Source organism: Bombina bombina, chromosome 4 (genome assembly GCF_027579735.1).
Source record: "Bombina bombina isolate aBomBom1 chromosome 4, aBomBom1.pri, whole genome shotgun sequence".
NCBI classification, from domain to species: domain Eukaryota; kingdom Metazoa; phylum Chordata; class Amphibia; order Anura; family Bombinatoridae; genus Bombina; species Bombina bombina.
Window position 1 is genome coordinate 732,337,666 of NC_069502.1, and position 27,494 is coordinate 732,365,159.

The 27,494-nt window shown below is 38.1% G+C and overlaps 1 protein-coding gene across 1 annotated transcript in view; it reads right to left on the reverse strand.

The window, feature by feature from the left end:
• Window positions 1–27,494, reverse strand: part of SLC18B1 (solute carrier family 18 member B1) — a 204,047-nt gene that overhangs the window by 3,748 nt on the left and 172,805 nt on the right. Inside the window, exons 13-14 of the mRNA XM_053710946.1 lie at window positions 12,504–12,597; window positions 12,356–12,408 (exon numbers count right to left, since the gene is read on the reverse strand). Of these exons, the coding sequence (XP_053566921.1) occupies window positions 12,356–12,408; window positions 12,504–12,597 (147 nt within the window). The remainder of the gene's footprint in view (window positions 1–12,355; window positions 12,409–12,503; window positions 12,598–27,494) is intronic.

The following is a 27,494-nucleotide window of genomic DNA, read 5'->3' on the forward strand; positions in this document are numbered from 1 at the left end:
GCGGCAGATTAAGGGTTAATAATATTTAACTATTGTTTGCGAGGCGGGAGTGCAGCGGTTTAGGGGTTAATATATTTATTCTAGTGGCGGCGATGTCGGGAGCAGAAGATTAGGGGTTAATAATTTTATTTTAGTGTTTGCCTTGCGGGAGGGCCTCGGTTTAGGGGTTAATAGGTAGTTTATAGGTGTTAGTGTACTTTTGGCACTTTAGTTATGAGTTTCATGCTACAGCGTTGTAGTGTAAAACTCATAACTATTGACTTTAAAATGCGTTAGGAATCTTGGCGGTAGTGGCTGTACCGCTCACTTTTTGGCCTCCCAGGACAAACTTGTAATACCGGCGCTATGGAAGTCCCATAGAAAAAAGGCTTTACGAACTTTACGTAAGTAGGTTTGCGGTAAGGCCAAAAAACATAATTTATGTAAGAACTTACCTGATAAATTCATTTCTTTCATATTAGCAAGAGTCCATGAGCTAGTGACGTATGGGATATACATTCCTACCAGGAGGGGCAAAGTTTCCCAAACCTTAAAATGCCTATAAATACACCCCTCACCACACCCACAAATCAGTTTAATGAATAGCCAAGAAGTGGGGTGATAAGAAAAAAGTGCGAAAGCATAAAAAATAAGGAATTGGAATAATTGTGCTTTATACAAAAAAATCATAACCACCACAAAAAAGGGTGTGCCTCATGGACTCTTGCTAATATGAAAGAAATGAATTTATCAGGTAAGTTCTTACATAAATTATGTTTTATTTCATGTAATTAGCAAGAGTCCATGAGCTAGTGACGTATGGGATAATGACTACCCAAGATGTGGATCTTTCCACGCAAGAGTCACTAGAGAGGGAGGGATAAAATAAAGACAGCCAATTCCTGCTGAAAATAATCCACACCCAAAATAAAGTTTAATGAAAACATAAGCAGAAGATTCAAACTGAAACCACTGCCTGAAGTACTTTTCTACCAAAAACTGCTTCAGAAGAAGAAAACACATCAAAAATGGTAGAATTTAGTAAAAGTATTCAAAGAGGACCAAGTTGCTGCTTTGCAAATCTGATCAACCGAAGCTTCATTCCTAAACGCCCAGGAAGTAGAAACTGACCTAGTAGAATGAGCTGTAATCCTTTGAGGCAGAGTTTTACCCGACTCGACATAGACATGATGAAAGAAAGATTTCAACCAAGATGCCAAAGAAATGGCAGAAGCTTTCTGGCCTTTTCTAGAACCGGAAAAGATGACAAATAGACTAGAAGTCTTTCGGAAAGACTTAGTAGCTTCAACATAATAATACAAAGCTCTAACAGCATCCAAAGAATGCAATGATTTCTCCTTAGAATTCATAGGATTAGGACATAATGAAGGAACCACAATTTCTCTACTAATGTTGTTAGAATTCACAACCTTAGGTAAAAAATTCAAAAGAAGTTTGCAGCACCGCCTTATCCTGATGAAAAATCAGAAAAGGAGACTCACAAGAAAGAGCAGATAATTCAGAGACTCTTCTGGCAGAAGAGATGGCCAAAAGAAACAAAACTTTCCAAGAAAGTAATTTAATGACCAAAGAATACATGGGTTCAAAAGGAGGAGCTTGAAGAGCCCCCAGAACCAAATTCAAACTCCAAGGAGGAGAAATGTACTTAATGACAGGTTTTATACGAACCAAAGCTTGTACAAAACAATGAATATCAGGAAGATTAGCAATCTTTCTGTGAAAAAGAACAGAAAGAGCAGAGATTTGTCCATTCAAGGAACTGCGGACAAACCTTTATCTAAACCATCCTGAAGAAACTGTAAAATTCTCGGTATTCAAAAAGAATGCCAAGAAAAATGATGAGAAAGACACTAAGAAATATAAGTCTTCCAGACTCTATAATATATCTCTCTAGATACAGATTTACGAGCCTGTCACATAGTATTAATCACAGTCAGAAAAACGTCTTTGACCAAGAATCAAGCGTTCAAACTCCATACCTTAAAATTTAAGGATTTGAGATCCTGATGGAAGAAAGGACCTTGAGACAGAAAGTCTGGTCTTAACGGAAGAGTCCACAGCTGGCAAGAGGCCATCCGGACAAGATCCGCATACCAAAACCTGTGAGGCCATGCTGGAGCTACCAGCAGGACAAACGAGCATTCCTTTAGAATCTTGGAGAATACTCTTGGAAGAAGAACTAGAGGCGGAAAGATATAGGCAGGATGATACTTCCAAGGAAGTGATAATGCATCCACTGCCTCCGCCCGAGGATCCCGGGATCTGGACAGATACCAGGGAAGTTTCTTGTTTAGATGAGAAGCCATCAGATCTATTTCTGGGAGTTCCCACATTTGAACAATCTGAAGAAATACCTCTGGGTGAAGAGACCATTCGCCCGGATGCAACGTTTGGCGACTGAGATAATCCGCTTCCCAATTGTCTATACCTGGGATATGAACCGCAGAGATTAGACAGGAGCTGGATTCCGCCCAAACCAAAATTCGAGATACTTCTTCATAGCCAGAGGACTGTGAGTCCCTCCTTGATGATTGATGTATGCCACAGTTGTGACATTGTCTATCTGAAAACAAATGAACAACTCTCTCTTCAGAAGAGGCCAAGACTGAAGAGCTCTGAAAATTGCACGGAGTTCCAAAATATTGATCGGTAATCTCACCTCCTGAGATTCCCAAACCCCTTGTGCCATCAGAGACCCCCACACAGCTCCCCAACCTGTAAGACTTGCATCTGTTGAGATTATAGTCCAGGTCGGAAGAACAAAGAAGCCCCCTGAACTAAACGAAGGTGATCTGTCCACCACGTCAGAGAGTGTCGTATAATCGGTTTAAAGATATTAATTGAGATATCTTTGTGTAATCCCTGCACCATTGGTTCAGCATACAGAGCTGAAGAGGTCGCATGTGAAAACGAGCAAAGGAGATCGCATCCGATGCGGCAGTCCTAAAACCTAAAATTTCCATGCATAAGGCTACCAAAGGGAATGATTGTGACTGAAGGTTTTGACAAGCTGATATCAATGTTAAACTTCTCTTGTCTGACAAGGACAGAGTCATAGACACTAAATCTATCTGGAAACCTAAAAAGGTTACCCTTGTCTGAGGAATCAATTAACTTTTTGGTAAATTGATCCTCCAACCATGATCTTGAAGAAACAACACAAGTCGATTCGTATGAGATTCTGCGAAAATGTGAAGACTGAGCAAGTACCAAGATATCGTCCAAAATAAGGAAATACCCTGATTACAGACAGAAGGGCACCGAGAACCTTTGAAAAAATTCTTGGAGCTGATGCTAGGCCAAAGGTAGAGCCACAAAACTGGTAATGCTTGTCTAAAAAAAGAATCTCAGAAACTAAAAGTGATCTGGATGAATCGGAATATGCAGATATGCATCCTGTAAATCTATTGTAGACATATAATGCCCTTGCTAAACAAAAGGCAGGATAGTCCTACAGTTACCATCTTGAATGTTGGTATCCTTACATAACGATTCAATATTGATAGATCCGGAACTGGTCTGAAGGAATTGACCTTCTTTGGTACAATGAAGAGATAGAATAAAACCCCAGCCCCTGTTCCAGAACTGGAACTGGCATAATTACTCCAGCCAACTCTAGATCTGAAACACATTTCAGAAATGCTGAGCCTTTGCTGGGTTTACTGGGACACGGGAAAGAAAAAAATCTCTTTGCAGGAGGCCTTAACTTGAAGCCAATTCTGTACCTTTCTGAAACAATGTTCTGAAACCAGAGATTGTGAACGGAATTGATCCAAATTTCTTTGAAGAAAACTTAATCTGCCCCATACCAGCTGAGCTGGAATGAGGGCCGCACCTTCATGGGTACTTAGGAGCTGGCTTTGGGTTTCTATAAGGCTTGGATATATTCCAAACTGGAAATGGTTTCCAAACTGATACCGCTCCTGAGGATGAAGGATCAGGCTTTTGTTCCTTGTTGTGAGGAAAGGAACGAAAACGATTATTAGACCTAAATTTACCTTAGATTTTTTATCCTTTGGTAAAAAAGTTCCCTTCCCTCCAGTAACAGTTGAGATAATAGAATCCAACTGAGAACCGAATAATTTATTACCCTGGAAAGAAAGGGAAAGCAAAGTTGACTTAGAAGACATATCAGCATTCCAAGTTTTAAGCCATAAAGCTCTTCTAGCTAAAATAGCTAGAGACATATACCTGACATCAACTCTAAAGATATCAAAAGATGGTATCACAAATAAAATTATTAGCATGTTATAGAATAATAATAATGCTATAAAATTATGATCTGTTACTTGTTGTGCTAAAGCTTCTAACCAAAAAAGTTGAAGCTGCAGCAACATCCGCTAAAAATATAGCAGGAGTAGAGACAGCCCCATTAACCTTAGGGATTTTGTCCCAAAAACTCTAATCTGTCAGATGGCACAGGATATAATTGCTTAAAACGTTTTAGAAGGAGTAATGAATTACCCAAATTATTCCATTCCCTGGAAATTACTTCAGAAATAGCATCAGGGAGAGAAAACACTTCTGGAATAACTACAGGAGATTTAAAAACCTTATTTAAACGTTTAGATTTAGTATCAAGAGGACCAGAATCCTCTATTTCTAATGCAATTAATACTTCTTTAAGAAAAGAACGAATAAATTCCATCTTGAACAAATACGAAGATTTATCAGCATCAACCTCTGAGACAGAAACCTCTGAACCAGAAGAACCATTATCAGTATCAGAATGATGATGTTCATTTAAAAATTCATCTGAAAAAAGAGAAGTTTTAAAAGACTTTTATGTATACTAGAAGGAGAAATAACAGACATAGCCTTCTTAATGGATTTAAAAAATAAAATCTCTTATGTTTATCAGGAACACTCTGAAAATTAGATGTTGACGGAACAGCAACAGGTAATGTAACAGTACTAAAGGAAATTTTATCTGCATTAATAAGTTTGTCATGACATGCAATACAAACAACAGCTGGAGAAACAGATACCAAAAGTTTATAGCAGATACACTTAGCTTGGTAGCTCCAGCACCGGGCAGCAATTTTCCTGAAGTATCTTCTGACTCAGTTGCAACGTGGAACATCTTGCAATATGTAATAGAAAAAACAACATATAAAGCAAAATTGATCAAATTCCTTAAATTACAGTTTCAGGAATGGGAAGAAAATGCCAGTGAACAAGCTTCTAGCAACCAGAAGCAATAAATAATGAGACTTAAATAATGTGGAGACAAAAATGACGCCCATATTTTTTAGCGCCAAATAAGACGCCCACATTATTTGGCGCCAAAAATGACGCCACATCCGGAACGCCGACACTTTTGACGCAAAAAAAGTAAAAAAATGACGCAACTTCCGGCGACACGTATGACGCCGGAAACAGAAAAAAAAAATTTGCGCAAAAAAAGTCCACGCCAAGAATGACGCAATAAAATGAAGCATTTTCAGCCCCCGCGAGCCTAACAGCCCACAGGGAAAAAATCAAAATTTTTTAAGGTAAGAAAAAATGATTGATTCAAATGCATTATCCCAAATATGAAACTGACTGTCTGAAAATAAGGAATGTTGAACATCCTGAGTCAAGGCAAATAAATGTTTGAATACATATATTTAGAACTTTATAAAAAAGTGCCTAACCATAGCTTAGAGTGTCACAGAAAATAAGCTTACTTACTTACCCCAGGACACTCATCTACATGTTGTAGAAAGCCAAACCAGTACTGAAACGAAAATCAGCAGAGGTAATGGTATATATATATAAGAGTATATCGTCGATCTGAAAAGGGAGGTAAGAGATGAATCTCTACGACCGATAACAGAGAACCTATGAAATAGACCCCGTAGAAGGAGATCATTGCATTCAAATAGGCAATACTCTCCTCACATCCCTCTGACATTCACTGCACGCTGGCTCCAACCTGCTGTGGAGCGCATATCAACGTAGAATCTAGCACAAACTTACTTCACCACCTCCATAGGAGGCAAAGTTTGTAAAACTGATTTGTGGGTGTGGTGAGGGGTGTATTTATAGGCATTTTAAGGTTTGGGAAACTTTGCCCCTCCTGGTAGGAATGTATATCCCATACGTCACTAGCTCATGGACTCTTGCTAATTACATGAAAGAAAAGTGTGCGGTACACCTATACCTGCAAGACTCGTAATAGCAGCGGGCGAAAAAAAAGCAGCGTTAGGTCCTGTTACCGCTGCTTTTTCACCTTACTGCAAAACTCGTAATCTAGGCGTATGTTTCTATTTATTATACAGAAAATATATAACATGAGCCAGCACTGTAGCAAAACTGAGACAGTTATTAGATTTTTATGTACCAATGGAACTACACATCTATACTAGAATTGCGTTTGTAATGTCTGTCGCCGTCGGCAGTTGCGACCGCATCCTCAATGGAATGTTGGTTGCGCTTGCAGCCAAAATAATTCACCTGGTGGATTACGAAAATGACAGGGGGATTCTTTCACCATCCTGCCATTTTCGGTATACACCAGGATGCAGCGAAGGCAAACGGAGCATTAAAAAAAAAAAAAAAAAACACCGCCCGCACGAAGTATAACAAAAAAAAACGAACCTTCCACACAAAGTATTAACACATACACCACAAACCCATACATTGCAAAATAATAAAGTAATTAACCCCTTAATCCTTCTTAACCAAACACATCACAATAAACCTAATTACCCTATTAACCCCTAAACCCCCACATCGCAATAAACCTAATTACCCTATTAACCCCTAAACCGCAAAATCCCCACAACGCAAATAACTAATTAAATTACTAAACCCCCTAACCTAACAACACAAATTACCTAAACTAAAAAATACTAAAGTTACAAAAAAATAAAAAAGGCTAACATTACAGAACATAAAAAAAACTAATTACCAAAGCTTACAAAATTAAATCTAATCCCTATGAAAATAAAAAAGCCCCCCAAAATAAAAACACCCCCTAATCAAAGAATAAATGGCCAGTAGCCCTTAAAAGGGCTTTTTGCAGGGCATTGCCCCAAGATAAACAGCTCTTTTACATTGAAAGTACACAAAGTCCCCCCTAACAGACCTTTAGCTCTTTTACAAAATGCCCACCCTAATCTAAATAAAAAAAAGAAATTTTTTTTAAAAAATCTAAGTCTAACCCCCAGGTTGGTACTCACCGTTCCTGAAGTCCGGCAGAGAAGGTCCTGTCCCATGCGGTAAAGTCTTCTTCCAAGCGGCGACCTCTTCTTTCTTCTTCCAGGAACATCTGGCGTGGAGCAGAGGGCGGAGCTGATGACCGGGGACCCTGGAACTGAAGACCGGCGATCCTGGAACTGAAGACCAGCAACCGCGGAGCCATGGAGCGTGGAGGATCCTCTTCTTTCGATCGGCACCGTATACTAAATAGTGAATTCAAGGTCAATTAAAGATGGCGTCCCTTGAATTCCTATTGATTCTTCAAATTGATTTGAACAGCCAATAGGATTTGAGAAGCTCTCATCCTATTGGCTAATTTAAATGTGAAGAATCAAATCAGCCAATAGGAATTCAAGGGACACCTATTTTAATTGCATACCTTGAATTCACTATCCAGTGTATGGCGGCGATCATACAAAATGGATCCTCCACGCTCTATGGCTGTGCGGTCGCCGGTCTTCAGTTCCAGGGGTGCCGGATTTTCCTGGAAGAAGGAAGAAGTGGTCGCCGCTTGGAAGAAGACTTCACCGCATGGGACAGGACCTTCTCCGCTGGACTTCAGGAACCTTAGGTTTTTTAAAATATTTTTTTTATTTTTTTATTTAGATTAGGGTGGGCATTTTGTAAAAGAACTAAATGCCCTTTTAAGGGCAATTCCCAACAAATGCCCTTTTCAGGGCAATGGGTAGTTTTGGTTTTTTAGTGTTAGGTTTTTTATTTTGGGGGGTTTGGTGGGTGGGGGGTTTTACTGTTAGGGGGACTTTGTGTATTTTTTTATGTAAAAGAGCTGTTTATCTTGGGGCAATGCCCTGCAAAAAGCCATTTTAAGGGCTACTGGTAGTTTATTCTTAGATTAGGGGGTGTTTTTATTTTGGGGGGCTTTTTTATTTTCATAGGGATTAGGTATAATTTTTTAAAATTTGATAATTTTGTTTTTTATTTTCTGTAATATTAGATTTTTTATTTTCTGTAATTTTAGCTTAATTTAAACTTAGGTTTATTTCTTTAATTGGGGGGGGGGGGTAAATATTTTTTTTTCAGGGCAATGGATAGGTTTTTTAGTGTTAGGTTTATTTATTTTAGGGGACTTGGTAGGTGGTGTGTTTTACTGTTAGGGGGGACTTAGAATTTTTGGTAACTGCAAAAGAGCTGTTTAACTTAGGACATTGCCCTACAAAAAGCCCTTTTAACGGCTATTGGTAGTTTAGCATTAGATTAGGGGGTGTTTTTATTTTGTTGGGGGCCTTTTTATTTTCACAGGGATTAGGTTTTATTTTTATTTTTTGGGGGGTTTTAGACTTAGTTTTTTTTTAATAATTTTTAGATTAGGGATGGTCAGCAAAAGAGCAATGCCCATACAAATGCCCTTTTCAGGGCAATGGGCAGTTTAGGTTTTTTAGTGTTAGGTTTATTTATTTTGGAGGGTTTTGGAGGGTTTTTTGTGGGTTTTACTGTGAGGGGGACTTTGATTTTTTTGTAACTGCAAAAAAGATGTTTAACTTAGGGCAATGCCCTACAAAAAGCCCTTTTAAGGGCTATTGGTAGTTCAGCATTAGATTAGGGGGTGTTTTTATTTTGGGGAGGAGCTTTTTAATTTTCATAGGGATTAGGTTTAATTTTTTTCTTTTTGATAATTTGTTTATTTTTTTCTGTAGTTCAAATTTTTTTTTTATTATTAACAACACATAGACTACCCTCTGGGCAGGCTTACCAACTAGTACAAAAACATAATTTATGTAAGAACTTACCTGATAAATTAATTTCTTTCATATTAGCAAGAGTCCATGAGCTAGTGACGTATGGGATATACATTCCTACCAGGAGGGGCAAAGTTTCCCAAACCTCAAAATGCCTATAAATACACCCCTCACCACACCCACAAATCAGTTTAACGCATAGCCAAGAAGTGGGGTGATAAGAAAAAAGTGCGAAAGCATAAAAAATAAGGAATTGGAATAATTGTGCTTTATACAAAAAAATCATAACCACCACAAAAAGGGTGGGCCTCATGGACTCTTGCTAATATGAAAGAAATGAATTTATCAGGTAAGTTCTTACATAAATTATGTTTTCTTTCATGTAATTAGCAAGAGTCCATGAGCTAGTGACGTATGGGATAATGACTACCCAAGATGTGGATCTTCCACGTAAGAGTCACTAGAGAGGGAGGGATAAAATAAAGACAGCCAATTCCGCTGAAAATAATCCACACCCAAAATAAAGTTTAAATCTTATAATGAAAAAAACTGAAATTATAAGCAGAAAACTCAAACTGAAACAGCTGCCTGAAGTACTTTTCTACCAAAAACTGCTTCAGAAGAAGAAAACACATCAAAATAGTAGAATTTAGTAAAAGTATGCAAAGAAGACCAAGTTGCTGCTTTGCAAATCTGATCAACCGAAGCTTCATTCCTAAATGCCCAGGAAGTAGAGACTGACCTAGTTGAATGAGCTGTAATCCTTTGAGGCGGAGTTCTACCCGACTCAACATAAGCATGATGAATCAAAGACTTTAACCACGATGCCAAAGAAATGGCAGAAGCCTTCTGACCTTCCCTTGAACCAGAAAAGATAAATAGACTAGAAGTCTTCCGGAAATCTTAGTAGCTTCAACATAATATGTCAAAGCTCTAACTACATCCAAAGAATGCAACGATCTTTCCTTAGAGATCTTAGGATTAGGACACAATGAAGGAACTACAATTTCTCTACTAATGTTGTTAGAATTCACAACCTTAGGTAAAAATGTAAAAGAAGTTCGCAACATCGCCTTATCCTGATGAAAAATCAGAAAAGGAGACTCACAAGAAAGAGCAGATAATTCAGAAACTCTTCTAGCAGAAGAGATGGCCAAAAGAAACAAAACTTTCCAAGAAAGTAATTTAATGTCCAATGAATGCATAGGTTCAAACGGAGGAGCTTGAAGAGCCCCCAGAACCAAATTCAAACTCCAAGGAGGAGAAATTGACTTAATGACAGGTTTTATACGAACCAAAGCTTGCACAAAACAATGAATATCAGGAAGATTAGCAATTTTTCTGTGAAAAAGAACAGAAAGAGCAGAGATTTGTCCTTTCAAGGAACTTGCAGACAAACCTTTATCCAAACCATCCTGAAGAAACTGTAAAATTCTCGGAATTCTAAAAGAATGCCAGGAAAAATGATGAGAAAGACACCAAGAAATATAAGTCTTCCAGACTCGATAATATATCTTCCTAGATACAGATTTACGAGCCTGTAACATAGTACTAATCACAGAGTCAGAGAAACCTCTTTGACTGAGAATCAAGCGTTCAATCTCCATACCTTTAAATTTAAGGATTTGATTTGTGGGTGTGGTGAGGGGTGTAGTTATAGGCATTTTGAGGTTTGGGAAACTTTGCCCCTCCTGGTAGGAATGTATATCCCATACGTCACTAGCTCATGGACTCTTGCTAATTACATGAAAGAAATAAGATTAATTCATTACATATGGCTTATTCCTATTTAGTTACATAAATTAAATACTTGCAAGTATAACCAGGTTTACATGCTACTTATCAGTTTTACATTTAAAAGTTTACAAGTTAAAATTTGTGCATTACATTTTTTTTTTCATAAAGGCATTTAAATTGAAAGATTCACTTTCCTTAACCCCTTAGTGACCACAGCACTTTTCAATTTTCTGACTGTTTGGTACCAGGGCTATTTTTACATTTCTGTGGTGTTTGTGTTTAGTTGTAATTTCCCTCCTTAAAATGGACTTTCTAAAGATACCATTATTTTCATCATATCTTATAATTTACTATATTTTTTTATAAAATATAATGAAAAAATGGAAAAAAACACACTTTTTCTAACTTTGACCCCCAAAATCTGTTACACATCTACAACCACCAAAAACACCCATGCTAATAGTTTAAATTTTGTCCTGAGTTTAGAAATACCCAATGTTTACATGTGCTTTGCTTTTTTTGCAAGTTATAGGGCAATAAGTACAAGTAGCACTTTGCTATTTCCAAGCCATTCTTTTTAAAAATTAGCGATAGTTACATTGGAACACTGATATCTGTCAGGAATCCCTGAATAACCCTTCACATGTATATATTTTTTTTAGTAGACAACCCAAAGTATTAATCTAGGCCCATTTTGATATATTTCATGCCACCATTTCACTTTTTCACAAACTTTAGGTTTCTCACTGAAATTACAGCGTGTGCAATTATGGCATAAATGGTTGTAAATGCTTCTCTGGGATCCCCTTTGTTCAGAAATAGCAGACATATATGGCTTTTGTATTGCTTTTTGGTAATTAAAAAGCCGCTAAATGCCACTGCGCACCACACTTGCATTATGCCCAGCAGTGAAGGGGTTAATTAGGTAGTTTGTAGTAAGCTTGTAGGGTTAATTTTAGCTTTTTTTAGCATTTTCTGTAGCTGCACCCCCATATCCCTACCCCCTACCCCTCCCAGATCCCTTTTCAATCATTTATTTGCCCCCTCTCCCTCCATCACTTACACTTTTCTGTAGTGTAGCAGTCCCAGTCCATCCGGGTCACCTGCGTGTGCTCCCCGTGTATCAGCGAGCGCACCCGCCCCCGGCACCTGGAAGGAAGTGGACCAGCGATGGGCCACCCACCTGCCTCCTTCTATGGCTCCCATCCACCAATGATTGGCACCATCGCTGGCCAATGCAGAGAGGGCCACAGAGGGTATTGCAGAATGCCTCAATATCGAGACATCACTGCAATACAATGAAAGCGTCTGGAAGCAATCAGGATCACTTCCAGTGTTTGAAACCCCAGAGGACATGTCAGGCACGTCCTTGGTCATTAACTGACACCCAATGTAGGACGTGCCTGAAGGGGTTAAATTATTAAGGGGTTAAAAAGACTCACATTTTTTCCATTCCAATTTACTTCTATCATCTAATTTGCTTCATTCTTTAGATTGCCTTTGTTGAAGAAATAACAATGCATATGGGTGATCCAATCACACAAGGCATCTATGTGCAGCCACCAATCAGCAGCTACTGACACTATCTAGATATACTTTCAGCAAAGGATATCAAAAGAATTAAGCAAATTAGATAATAGAAGTAAATTAGAAAACTGTTTAAAATTGCATGCTGTATCTAAATCCTTTAACTGGACATCTCTACAATAAAGTGTATTATAGTTTGATTATCTCACCTTTTCTTTTCTTTATGGGCATCCCAAATGTAAAAAACAGTGCACAGAAAACTCTGATGATAAATAAAAAGAGAGTATTATAAATACTATACTACTAATTGTTAATTCTGTTTTGATAGTTAGTAAAATTATATAATGTACTACTCACAACCAAGAGTGGTAGAATTCCTTGCATAGCCGCTGCCCATTGAAAATGAAATTTGTCATTCAAAAAGCCGCCTAATGTCGGACCAACAAATCCACTATGTAGGAAAGTAGAATAAAAAGATTAATTAAGCAATGTCAAGTATTAAAGACCAACAGCTTTTGCAAAGACCACAGTTATGTAGGTATCTACAGTAACGTTCAGCTATATATGCCTGTATGCTACTGTCTGTCAACGTTGTCTTCAAGGACAATTATCAAAGGGACATTGCACTGTAAAATTAATTTTCCCTTAATGGGTTTCCAATGACTTGTTATGCCAGCTACAGAGTATTAAATGTATGGGTTTATTTTTGTATATGAAATAGCTGTTTTTGTTAATTGAAAATAACTAAATTTAAATGGGCTGCGCTTGCAGAAAGAGAAGACATTCTTATATATTTATGTATACACACAAGCCTCATTATTTTATCTGATTGTCTATATACAAAGGTTGATACATAGAGAGCAACTGAAAATTAATATTTTATTATCTGTCAGTCCCACCACCCAATGGGCTGCTGCATTCTTCTTCTTTTTTTTTTTAAATATATTTTTATTCATTTTTCAAAACAATAAGAAACTCACAGAGTTAAAAAAAAAGCAGGAAACATGTCATGCTATTCTTATAAATCCATGTATTGACTAAATTCATCATAAGAATAAGACACACAACACAATAGAAAAAATAAATAAAAAGACATTCTGTCTGACATGATTCTTCTTTGCATCATTTATACATACATTCTCGTCAGAAACTTCTTCAATTAAACAAAGTCTTCTAAATTTATACTTTTTCCAGGGGGGTGGGGGGGGGGGGGAAACAAAAATGATTTTCCTTTTTCATTCCTTAAAGGGATAGGAAAGTCAACATTCAACTTGCATGATTCAGATAGAGCATGCAATTTTAAGACACTTTTAAATTCGCTTCTATTTTCAAATGTGCTTCATTCTCTTAGTATCCCTTGTTAAAAAATAAATACGCACATATCCTACACTAGTGGGAACTGTTGCTAATTGGTGCCCACACACATGTGTCTCTTGTGGTTGGCTAAATAGATATTTTCAGCTTCCTGTCAGTAGTGCAATGCTGTCCCTTCAGCAACGGATTACAAGAGAATTATAAAAATTTGATAATAGAATTACATTGGAAAGTTGTTTAAAATTGTATTTTCTATCTGAATTCTAAAAGAAAAATTTGGGGTTTACTATCCCTTTAAGCAACTAGCCAGGAATTTGGAAAATATCTGCGTTAATTTTTTGTAGTACAAATTCTGTATTATTGAAAGGTCTTATTAATTGGGCTTGTGCATTTTCGGATAGTGATTTAATGACGGTTATCCACTTATTAAAAAAGTGTCTTAATTGTGTATTAGTCGGTTGTTGTAAAGAGTATTTGCTCCATTGTACACTGAAGTATCAGAGTTTTTGTTATATTCAATACATTTTGGGAGTCTGGCAGACTTCCAGTTTTTAAGAATCAGGTTCCTTGTTAGTAGTTTAATGGTATTGACATCATTCTGAGTACTTCACTAAATAGAATACTTGGAGTACATGGATCTCTGATTCTATAAATATTATTTCCTTGAGCCAGTAATTTATTTGTAATAATGAAGATCTGCTGTTCTTGAGCTACATTTAGGGCATACTTGATTTAATTTATACCATTTGTTCAAACTATTTGCTATGTAACTCCTGTTTATTAATTTTAAGTGGGATTCAAGCCAAGTAGTTGGTACCTATTTTGTTTATTAATTAATTAATTAGGCTTTCCTGTATCCTTATGTCACTAATATTGGGAAAATCTTTCTGTCCCTTAACTTTTATTCCTTCTATTTGTTTTGTATTCAAATGCACAATAACGTGTACAAACCGGAGATAGAATAAACCCCTGCATGGTATAGCTTAATTCTGCTACCTAATATTCCTACTGACCAATCTGGTTTGTACTGTCATTTAAGTTCGTTAATAAAGTGTCTTATTTGTAAGAAGGCGAAGAAATCATTTTTATGTAATTGGAATTGTGTTGAAATATTATGAAAGGCGTTAACCAGAAAGTCAGATGTTAATAGTTGTTTGATGTATATTAGGCCTTTACTTTTCCATTGTTTGAAAATCATATGAGGTTCCTGGGGAGAAAAGAGTTTCCTAAGATCGTTAAGTATTCGGTACAAACGGACTAACATTTATTTCCGTACAGTATTTTTGCCAAGCTAAAACTATATTTTTGAAAGATAGAAAGTTACCAACTTTATTTGGAAGTTTAGTCTTTGGACAATGCAGGATCGCTTTTAAATCGTAGGGGGCTATCACATTGGTCTCACATTGTAAAAATTAAACATATTCCTGCTCCGTAATCCAATCTATTGCGACTTTTAATAATGCAGTTCAATTATAATATTTAATATTTGGAAGAGCTAATCCTCCAGCTTCGTTGGAACACATCAGTTTACTTAATGCATACCGTGATTTCTTCCTATTCCAGATTCATTTTGTACAGAGGTGGTTAAACCTAGCCACATCTAACCTCCTTAGAAAAAGAGCCATGTTTTAGAATAGTAGATTGGGGAACAAAATAGTTTTGATCAGTATAACAGGGATATTGGGATATTCCTGCAATCCTCCATCTTCCTTTTACATTCTCTGAAAAGTTTTACAAAATTTAAGTCATACCACTCTTGCGAATTCCTAGTTAGTAATATTCCCAAATATTTTATTTGACTAACCTCTTTGTTTAACCAAAGTAATTCGGATTTCCCCAAGTTGATTTTATACCCTGAAATACCTCTGAATAACTGTATATCTGATAACAGCTTGGGCAACGAGTCACCCAGAATACTTAAGTAAATTAGAAGGTCATCTGCGTATAGAGAAAGAATGAACCTCTGACCACCCACTTGAATACCCGTTAAATGTTGTCTTAAAGGGTCAGTATATACCAATTTTCATATAACTGCATGTAATAGACACTACTATAAAGAATAAGATGCACAGATACTGATATAAAAATCCAGTATAAAACTGTTTAAAAACTTACTTAGAAGCTCTCAGTTTAGCTCTGTTGAAAAGGTAGCTGGAAAGCCCACTACAAGTGGGAAATAAGACACTCCCCCCTTATTTTGCATATGAAAAGACCCTTTACTCAAACAGGAGCAAGCTGGAGTAGGTATCTGACGGTACTCTTCTAAAACTTTGGGGCTTGATTAGGAGACTGAAAATCAGAGCAATGTTATTTAAAAATAAGCAAAACTATAAAAAAAATGAAAAAACAACTTTATGGGCTATATAAATAGATCATCTACAAAACATTTATGCAAAGAAAAAATGAGTGTATAATGTCCCTTTAATAGTATTGCCAAAGGTTCTAGAGACAAATTAAAAAGGAGAGGGGATAATGGACATCCATGTCTAGTCCCCCTGTACAACTTAAACCTCTCAGTAATAGAACCGTTAATTATGCTGCTGCTGATTCTTACATAGTTTTTCGTTACAGAATACAAAAGTATTTATATTTTCAGTATGGGTGGTGGTTTTAACAGGCAAAATTAACTATTTCAAATGACAAAGTAAAGGCAAAGTAAGTATTTGTAAACAACTTTAAACACCACAGCAAGTAAAATGGATCATTGGGAACACATTATTTAAAAGGAATTGACACAAGTTAGGTTAAATTAATGGGACATGGAAGTCACAATTAACACCTTGTGCTAATAGTACCTACGTCTGGCACAGAGGCAAAGGTTGTAGTCCTGTGGGAGCTGTATCCAAGGGGGCAGAAGGCATCTGCCTTAATCTGGTAAGGGAGCACCAATTCTGCTCCCTTACCTTATGATGCTAGATTGCCAATCATTACAGTGACAATGTCATTACTACTGTCTGTAACAATATCGCAGTGGTGCTGGAGGGAGGTGTGGGAGGGAAAGAGGGAAGTGGGTGGACAGCCCATCACAGGAGAAGGGAGGGAAGGTCAGGTCCCTACACTACCGAAAAGTTTAGTAAGGGAGAAGAAGGGATGGGTCCCTACACAGGAAACATTTTTTTGAGGGGGTCCTTACACTACAGAAAAACAAAACACCTGATCGATTGTGGGGAGGATCCTACACTACAGAGAAAAATACAAATAAAAAGCACTAAGATGGCAGATAACAGTGGGAGGAGGAGAGTTAGAAAGCTTTTGGGTGGGGGGGGGGGTCAGGGATGTGGTAGGATGAGGAGGAATCCCTACATTACAGAAATTAAAATAAACAAAAAAAAAACTAAACTGCATACTGGCTGTCAGTACCTAAAATAGTAGTGACCAGTGTAAGTGGGGGGTGGAGAAGCAAGCTGTTTGGGAGGGATCAGGGGGTGGGAAAATAATCCCTACACTACAGCATATATTACCATTACTAGCTAATTGATTAACCCTTTCACTGTTGGGAATTTCAGAAGTATGGTGTGCAGCTGTAGTTAGCTGCCTTCTTGTTACCAAAAACCAATGACAAAGCCATGCTTGTCTGCTATTTCTGAACAAAGGGGATCCCCAAGAAGCTTTTATAACCATTTGTCTTATGACTGCAGTTGTGTGTAAACAATTTCAGTGAAAAACTCAAAGCTTGTGAAAAAGTTAACAATTTTTTTTCTATGATTGCATAGATATTTGGGCAGTTCTGCTATACCAAATGATAGATCCCCAATTGCATCATTTTAGACAGATTTTAGCTGCAGATAAAGACCTTAAAATTATCAAAAATAATTTAAAAAATATACTTTTGGCCTTAGCTGAATCAGAGGATGCCAATTTTGAGACTTTTTTTTCTACAGAGTTAGAAAGCTACGAAATGTTGTGGATTGTGATCATCTTTTTATGTATTTTTGTAGTAGTTTCTTAAAGGGACATGAAACCCAACATTTTTCTTTCAAGATTCAGATAGAGAATACAATTTTAAATAAGTTTCCAGTTTACTTCTATTATCAAATTTGCTTTGTTCTCTTGATATTATTTGTTGATATATATAGATTGGTATCGTGCATATGTCTGGAGCACTACATGACTGGAAATAGTGCTGCCATCTTGCTAATGTATAACATTGTTGCAAAATTTCTGCAATATAGTAATGCTGACACATGCACACTCCTGCACTTCCCGTCCTGCTTTTCAACAAAGGATAACAAGTAAACAGAAAAAAATATAATAGAAGTAAATTGGAAAGTTATTTAAAATATTATGCTCTATCTGGATAATGAAAGAAAAATTCCCTTAATATATAGCTAGTTGAAACAGTTATCCACTTAAAGGGACAGTCAAGTCCAAAATAAACTTGCATGATTCAGATAGGGCATTTTAAACAGCTTTTCAATTTACTTTTATCGCCAATTTTGCTTTGTTCTCTTGGTATTCTTAGTTGAAAGCTAAACGTAGAAGGCTCATATGCTAATTTCTTAGACTTTGAAGGCCGCCTCTAATCTGAATGAATTTTGACAGTTTTTCACCTCTAGAGGGCATTAGTTTATGTGTTTCATATAAATAACATTGAGTTCACGCACGTGAAGTTACCTAGAAGCCAGCTCTGATTGGCTACAATGTCTGTCAAAAGAACTGAAATAAGGGGGCAGTTTGCAGAGGCTTAGATACAAGGTAATTATGTAGATAAAACATGTATTATTATAACTGGGGGGCTGAGGGCAAGTGGGTTTGAAAATAAAAATTATAGGGCAAAATAATTAATTATATTCATATGTTAGTCCTATAATTTGAGAGAGAGGCTAGAAGAATACATGTATATGTACCATTGACTGCAAAGAAAAAGAAAATTCTTGCAAAAAAAGACAGACTGCCTTTCTCTAGATAGATATATTTCTGTGAATATATCTATCTAGAGAAAGGCAGTCTTTGTCTTTTTTTGCAAGAATTTTCTTTTTCTTTGCAATCAATGGTACATATACATTATTATAATTGTGTTGGTTATGCAAAACTGGAGAATGGGTAATAAAGGGATTATCTATCTTTTTTTAAACAACAACGATGCTGGTGTTAACTGTCCTTTTAAAGCTCTTTTATGTCAAAAAAACTATATATAGTTTTCTGAAATAATAGTAAAAAAAAGTATTTTTGTTTAAACGGAGTTATAGCAAACATGCTAACAATTCTCTGGTACTTTGGGCAAGGGTTAAACTTTCATCAACTGTCCTATTTCCTTCTATTATCAAATTTACTTCTTTCTCTTTGTATTTCTTGTTGAAATGTTGCTGTTTTCCAGAAGATCATACTAAAGATAGGCTGAGTGCACGGGTCTTCAGCATATATAGTAGCTGAGTCTGCAACAAGGTATGTTACAATTTTATATATATATAGTGCTCAAGTCATCTATCTAAAGCATGGTTTTTTTTGCTACCATAAGTTCCATAATTTCAAAGCCCTTCAAGGCCGCCTCTTTTCTGGATGCATTGTTTCACAGCTAGAGGGCATTAGTTAATATGTGCCATATAGATAACTTTGTGCTCATTCCAGTGGAGTTATTTATGAGAGGGCACTGATTGACTAAAATGCAAGTCTGTCAAAATAACTGAAATAAGGGGGCAGTTTGCAGAGGCTTAGATACAAGGTAATCACATAGGTATAAAGTATATTAATATAACGGTTTGGTTATGCAAAACTGGGGAATGAATAAAGGGATTATCTATCTGTTTAAACAATACAAATTCTAAAGTAGACTGTCCCTTTAACTTATGAATATATTTGTTGGATTCATAGCCTTTCTAAAATGTGTTAATTAGCCCTTCAAATGAAAAAAGTGTGGCTCCTAATGTGGTCCTTCCTATACTGCATAAACATCTAGCAATTTTCTTAAAAGTACATACAAGGACCATGAAACGTAGAGCAAATTATGGGCAGTCTGAAGGCTGAAATGGATGGTCCAGGAACATGATTTGTTAATCAGGGGCAGAGTTGGGAATTTCTGAGTAAATAAATTATCTGGTTTCCACTTGTGAAACCAAGGGATAAATACTTTAAAGGACCAGTCCACACAGGGGATGTAATTGTTTAGCAGCAATAACGCTGTATTACAGTATCACACAAAGTACACCCCTTACATTTTTGTAAATATGTTATTATATCTTTTCATGTGACAACACTGAAGAAATGACACTTTGCTACAATGTAAAGTAGTGAGTGTACAGCCTGTATAACAGTGTAAATCTGCTGTCCCCTCAAAATAACTAAACTCACAGACATTAATGTCTAAACACCCCTAAGTGGAAATGTCCAAATTGGGCCCAATTATCCATTTTCCCTCCCCTGTGTCATGTGACTCAGTGTTACAAGGTCTCAGGTGCGAATAGGGAGCAGGTGTGTTAAATGTGGTGTTATCACTCTCCCACTCTCTCATACTGGTCACTGGAAGTTCAACATGGCACCTCATAGCAAAGAACTCTCTAAGGATCTAATTAAAAAGAATTGTTGCACTATATAAAAATGGCCTAGGCTATAAGAAGATTGCCAAGACCCTGAAAAACCTAATTTATGTAATAACTTACCTGATAAATTAATTTCTTTCATATTGGCAAGAGTCCATGAGAGAGTGACGTATGGGATATACAATCCTACCAGAAGGGGCAAAGTTTCCCAAACCTAAAAATGCCTATAAATACACCCCTCATCACACCCACAATTCAGTTTAACGAATAGCCAAGTAGTAGGGTGAAAAAGAAAAGAGTAAAAAGCATCAACAAAGGAATTTGGAAATAATTGTGCTTTATACAAAAAAATCATAACCACCATAAAAAGGGTGGGTCTCATAGACTCTTGCCAATATGAAAGGAATTAATTTTTTTTTTAAGTTCTTACATAAATTATGTTTTCTTTCATGTAATTGGCAAGAGTCCATGAGCTAGTGACGTATGGGATAGAAATACCCAAGATGTGGAACTCCACACAAGAGTCACTAGAGAGGGAGGGATAAAATAATAACAGCCATTTTCCGCTAAGAAAGATAAATCCACAACCAAAAAAAAAAAAAGTTTTATCATAAATGAAAGAAAAAAACTTAAAACATAAGCAGAGGAATCAAACAGCTGCCTGAAGAACTTTTCTACCAAAAACTGCTTTCGAAGAAGCAAATACATAAAAACGGTAGAATTTAGTAAATGTATGCAAAGAAGACCAAGTTGCTGCTTTGCAAATCTGATCAACTGAAGCTTCATTCTTAAAAATCCACAACGTGGAGACTGATCTAGTAGAATGAGCTGTGACTCCAAATAAGCCTTATGAATCAAAAGCTTTAACCAAGATGCCATGGAAATGGCAGAAGCCTTCTGACCTTTCCTAGAACCAGAAAAGATAACAAATAGACTAGAAGTCTTCCTGAAAACTTTAGTAGCTTCAACATAATATTTCAAAGCTCTTACCACATCCAAAGAATGCAAGGATTTCTCCAAATAATTCTTAGGATTAGAACACAAAGAAGGGACAACAATTTCTCTATTAATGTTGTTAGAATTCACAACCTTAGGTAAGAATTTAAATGAAGTCCGCAAAACTGCCTTATCCTGATGGAAAAATCAGGATAACTTCTAGCAGAAGATCTCAAATTTAATGATTTGAGATCCTGATGGAAAAACGGACTTTGAGACAGAAGGTCTAGCCTTAATGGAAGTGGCCAAGGTTGGCAGCTGGACATCCGAACAAGATTCGCATACCAAAACCTGTGAGGCCATGTTGGAGCTACCAGCAACACAAACGATTGTTCAATGATGATTTTGGAGATCACTTTTGGAAGAAGAACTAGAGGCGGGAAGATATAACACCAAGGAACTGCTAACACATCCACACTCCACCTAAGGATCCCTGAACCTGGACAGGTACCTGGGAAGTTTCTTGTTTAGATGGGAAGCCATCAGATCTATTTCTGGAAGACCCCACATCTGAACAATCTGAGAAAACACATCTGGATAGAGCGATCACTCCCCCAGATGTAAAGTCTGACGGCTGAGATAATCCGCTTCCCAATTGTCAATACCTGGCATATGAACTGCAGAAATTAGACAGGAGCTGGATTCCGCCAAAGCAAGTATCCAAGATACTTCTTTCATGGCTTTGGGACTGCGAGTCCCAACCTGATGATTGACATATGCCACAGTTGTGATATTGTCTGTCTGAAAACAAATGAATGGTTCTTTCTTCAACAGAGGCCACACCTGAAGAGCCCTGAAGATAGCACAGAGTTCTAAAATATTGATTGGTAACCTCACCTCTTGAGGTTTCCAAACCCCTTGTGCTGTCAGAGATCCCCAGACAGCTCCCCAACCTGAAAGACTTGCATCTGTTGTGATCGCAGTCCAGGTTGGACGAACAAAAGAGGCCCCTTGAACTATACGATGGTGATCTAACCACCAAGTCAGAGAGAGTCGAACATTGGGATTTAAGGATATTAATTGTGATATCTTTATATAATCCCTGCACCACTGGTTCAGCATACAAAGTTGGAGAGGTCTCATATGAAAACAAGCAAAGTGGATCGCGTCTGATGCTGCAGTCATGAGACCTAAAACTTCCATGCACATAGCCACTGAAGAGAATGACTGAGACTGAAGGTTCTGACAAGCTGAAACCAATTTTAATCGCCTCTTGTCTGTTAGAGACAGAGTCATGGACACTGAATCTATCTGGAAACCTAAAAAGGTGACCCTTATCTGAGGAATCAAAGAACTTTTTGGTAAATTGATCCTCCAACCATGTCTTTAAAGAAACAACACTAGTTGATTCGTGTGAGATTCTGCAGAATGTAAAGACTGAGCTAGTACCAAGATATCATCCAAATAAGGAAACACCACAATACCACGTTCTCTGATTACAGAGAGTAGGGCACCGAGAACTTTCAAAAAGAATCTTGGAGCTGTCGCTAGGACAAACGGAAGAGCGACAAATTGGTAATGCTTGTCTAGAAAAGAGAATCTCAGAAACTGATAATGGTCTGGATGAATCGGAATATGAAGATAAGCATGCTGTAAGTCTATTGTGGACATATAATGCCCTTGCTGAACAAAAGGCAGAATAGCCTGTATAGTCACCATTTTGAAAGTTAGCACTCTTACATAACTATTCAAAATTTTCAGATCCAGAACTGGCCTGAAATAATTTTCTTTCTTTGGGACAATGAATAGATTTGAATAAAACCCCAGACCCTGTTCCTGAAATGGAACTGGTATGATTACCCCTGAGAGCTCCAGGTCTGAAACACACTTCAGAAAAGCTTGAGCCTTTACTGGATTTACTGGGATGCGTGAGAGAAAAAACCTCACAGGAGGTCTTACTCTAAATCCTATTCGGTACCCTTGAGAGACAATACTCTGAATCCAATGAGTTTGGACAGAATCTGCCCAAATGTTTTGGAAGAATCTTAATCTGCCCCCTACCAGCTGAGCTGGAATGAGGGCCGCACCTTCATGCAGACTTGGGGGCTGGCTTTGGTTTCACTCCAACTTGAATAAGGTTTCCAATTGGAACCAGATTCTTTGGGGGAAGGATTAGGTTTCTGTTCCTTATTTTGTAGAACGGAACGAAAGTGGTTAGAAGCTTTAGATTTACCCTTAGGTATTTTATCCTGAGGCAAACAACTCCCTTCCCCCCAGTGACAGTTGAAATAATCAAATCCAACTGAGAACCAAATAACTTATTACCTTGGAAAGAAAGAGATAGTAATCTAGACTTAGATACCATGTCAGCATTCCAATATTTAAGCCACAAAGCTCTTCTAGCTAAAATAGCTAAAGACATAGATTTAACATCAATTTTGATGATATCAAAAATGGCATCACAAATAAAATGATTAGCATGTTGAAGCAAGCGAACAATGCTAGACAAATCAGGATCTGTTTCCTGTTGCGCTAAACTTTCCAACCAAAAAGTTGATGCAGTTGCAACATCAGCAATAGAAATGGCAGGCCTGAGGAGATGACCAGAATATAAATAAGCTTTCCTTAGATAAGATTCAAGTTTCCTATCTAAAGGGCATTAAAAGAAGTACTATCTTCCATAGGAATAGTAGTACGTTTAGCAAGAGTAGAAATAGCCCCATCAACTTTGGGGATCATTTCCCAAAACTCCAATCTAACTGCTGGCAAAGGAAACAATTTTTTAAACCTTGAAGAAGGAATAAAAGAAGTACCAGGCCTATTCCATTCCTTAGAAATCATATCAGAAATAGCATAAGGAACTGGAAAAACCTCTGGAGTAGCCACAGGAGGTTTATAATCAGAATTTAAACGTTTACTAGTTTTAATATCAAGAGGAGTAGTTTCCTCAATATCTAATGTAATCAACACTTCTGTTAACAAGGAACGAATATACTCCATTTTAAATAAATAAGTAGAATTGTCAGTGTCAATATCTGAGGAAGGATCTTCTGAATCAGATAGACCCTCTTCAGATGAGGATAATTCAGTATGTTGTCGGTCATTAGAAATTTCATCAACTTTATGAGAAGTTTTAAAAGACTTTTTACATTTATTAGATGGCAGAATGGCAAACAAAGCCTTCTGAATCACATCAGCAATAAAATCTTTTATATTCACAGGTATATATTGTACATTAGATGTTGAAGGAACAACAGGCATAGTACTATTACTGATGGACACATTCTCTGCATATAAAAGCTTATCATGACAACTATTACAGGGAGTGCAGAATTATTAGGCAAGTTGTATTTTTGAGGATTAATTTTATTATTTAACAACAACCATGTTCTCAATGAACCCAAAAAACAGAATTTATGTTTACCTGATAAATTTCTTTCTCCAACGGTGTGTCCGGTCCACGGCGTCATCCTTACTTGTGGGATATTCTCTTCCCCAACAGGAAATGGCAAAGAGCCCAGCAAAGCTGGTCACATGATCCCTCCTAGGCTCCGCCTACCCCAGTCATTCGACCGACGTTAAGGAGGAATATTTGCATAGGAGAAACCATATGGTACCGTGGTGACTGTAGTTAAAGAAAATAAAATATCAGACCTGATTAAAAAAACCAGGGCGGGCCGTGGACCGGACACACCGTTGGAGAAAGAAATTTATCAGGTAAACATAAATTCTGTTTTCTCCAACATAGGTGTGTCCGGTCCACGGCGTCATCCTTACTTGTGGGAACCAATACCAAAGCTTTAGGACACGGATGAAGGGAGGGAGCAAATCAGGTCACCTAAATGGAAGGCACCACGGCTTGCAAAACCTTTCTCCCAAAAATAGCCTCAGAAGAAGCAAAAGTATCAAACTTGTAAAATTTGTTAAAAGTGTGCAGTGAAGACCAAGTCGCTGCCCTACATATCTGATCAACAGAAGCCTCGTTCTTGAAAGCCCATGTGGAAGCCACAGCCCTAGTGGAATGAGCTGTGATTCTTTCGGGAGGCTGCCGTCCGGCAGTCTCGTAAGCCAATCTGATGATGCTTTTAATCCAAAAAGAGAGAGAGGTAGAAGTTGCTTTTTGACCTCTCCTTTTACCTGAATAAACAACAAACAAGGAAGATGTTTGTCTAAAATCCTTTGTAGCATCTAAATAGAATTTTAGAGCGCGAACAACATCCAAATTGTGCAACAAACGTTCCTTCTTTGAAACTGGTTTTGGACACAGAGAAGGTACGATAATCTCCTGGTTAATGTTTTTGTTAGAAACAACTTTTGGAAGAAAACCAGGTTTAGTACGTAAAACCACCTTATCTGCATGGAACACCAGATAAGGAGGAGAACACTGCAGAGCAGATAATTCTGAGACTCTTCTAGCAGAAGAAATCGCAACTAAAAACAAAACTTTCCAAGATAATAACTTAATATCAACGGAATGTAAGGGTTCAAACGGAACCCCCTGAAGAACTGAAAGAACTAAATTGAGACTCCAAGGAGGAGTCAAAGGTTTGTAAACAGGTTTGATTCTAACCAGAGCCTGAACAAAGGCTTGAACATCTGGCACAGCTGCCAGCTTTTTGTGAAGTAATACCGACAAGGCAGAAATCTGTCCCTTCAGGGAACTTGCAGATAATCCTTTTTCCAATCCTTCTTGAAGGAAGGATAGAATCCTAGGAATCTTAACCTTGTCCCAAGGGAATCCTTTAGATTCACACCAACAGATATATTTTTTCCAAATTTTGTGGTAAATCTTTCTGGCCTGAACAAGAGTATCGATCACAGAATCTGAGAATCCTCGCTTCGATAAAATCAAGCGTTCAATCTCCAAGCAGTCAGCTGGAGTGAAACCAGATTCGGATGTTCGAACGGACCCTGAACAAGAAGGTCTCGTCTCAAAGGTAGCTTCCAAGGTGGAGCCGATGACATATTCACCAGATCTGCATACCAAGTCCTGCGTGGCCACGCAGGAGCTATCAAGATCACCGACGCCCTCTCCTGCTTGATCCTGGCTATCAGCCTGGGGATGAGAGGAAATGGCGGGAACACATAAGCTAGTTTGAAGGTCCAAGGTGCTACTAGTGCATCCACTAGAGCCGCCTTGGGATCCCTGGATCTGGCCCCGTAGCAAGGAACTTTGAAGTTCTGACGAGAGGCCATCAGATCCATGTCTGGAATGCCCCACAGGTGAGTGACTTGGGCAAAGATTTCCGGATGGAGTTCCCACTCCCCCGGATGCAATGTCTGACGACTCAGAAAATCCGCTTCCCAATTTTCCACTCCTGGGATGTGGATAGCAGACAGGTGGCAGGAGTGAGACTCCGCCCAAAGAATAATTTTGGTTACTTCTTCCATCGCTAGGGAACTCCTTGTTCCCCCCTGATGGTTGATGTACGCAACAGTCGTCATGTTGTCTGATTGAAACCGTATGAACCTGGTCCTCGCAAGCTGAGGCCAGGCCTGGAGCGCATTGAATATCGCTCTCAGTTCCAGAATATTTATCGGTAGAAGAGATTCTTCCCGAGACCAAAGACCCTGAGCTTTCAGGGATCCCCAGACCGCGCCCCAGCCTATCAGACTGGCGTCGGTCGTGACAATGACCCACTCTGGTCTGTGGAACATCATCCCTTGAGACAGATTGTCCAGGGACAGCCACCAACGGAGTGAGTCTCTGGTCCTCTGATTTACTTGTATCTTCGGAGACAAGTCTGTATAGTCCCCATTCCACTGACTGAGCATGCACAGTTGTAATGGTCTTAGATGAATGCGCGCAAAAGGAACTATGTCCATCGCCGCCACCATCAACCCGATCACTTCCATGCACTGAGCTATGGAAGGAAGAGGAACGGAATGAAGTATCCGACAAGAGTCCAGAAGCTTTGTTTTTCTGGCCTCTGTTAGAAAGATCCTCATTTCTAAGGAGTCTATAATTGTTCCCAAGAAGGGAACCCTTGTTGACGGGGATAGAGAACTCTTTTCCACGTTCACTTTCCAGCCGTGAGATCTGAGAAAGGCCAGGACAATGTCCGTGTGAGCCTTTGCTTGAGGAAGGGACGACGCTTGAATCAGAATGTCGTCCAGGTAAGGTACTACTGCAATGCCCCTCGGTCTTAGCACCGCTAGAAGGGACCCTAGTACCTTTGTGAAAATCCTTGGAGCAGTGGCTAATCCGAAAGGAAGCGCCACGAACTGGTAATGTTTGTCCAGGAATGCAAACCTTAGGAACCGATGATGTTCCTTGTGGATAGGAATATGTAGATACGCATCCTTTAAATCCACCGTGGTCATAAATTGACCTTCCTGGATGGAAGGAAGGATAGTTCGAATGGTTTCCATCTTGAACGATGGGACCTTGAGAAATTTGTTTAAGATCTTGAGATCTAGGATTGGTCTGAACGTTCCCTCTTTTTTGGGAACTATGAACAGATTGGAGTAGAACCCCATCCCTTGTTCTCTTAATGGAACAGGATGAATCACTCCCATTTTTAACAGGTCTTCTACACAATGTAAGAACGCCTGTCTTTTTATGTGGTCTGAAGACAACTGCGACTTGTGGAACCTCCCCCTTGGGGGAAGTCCCTTGAAT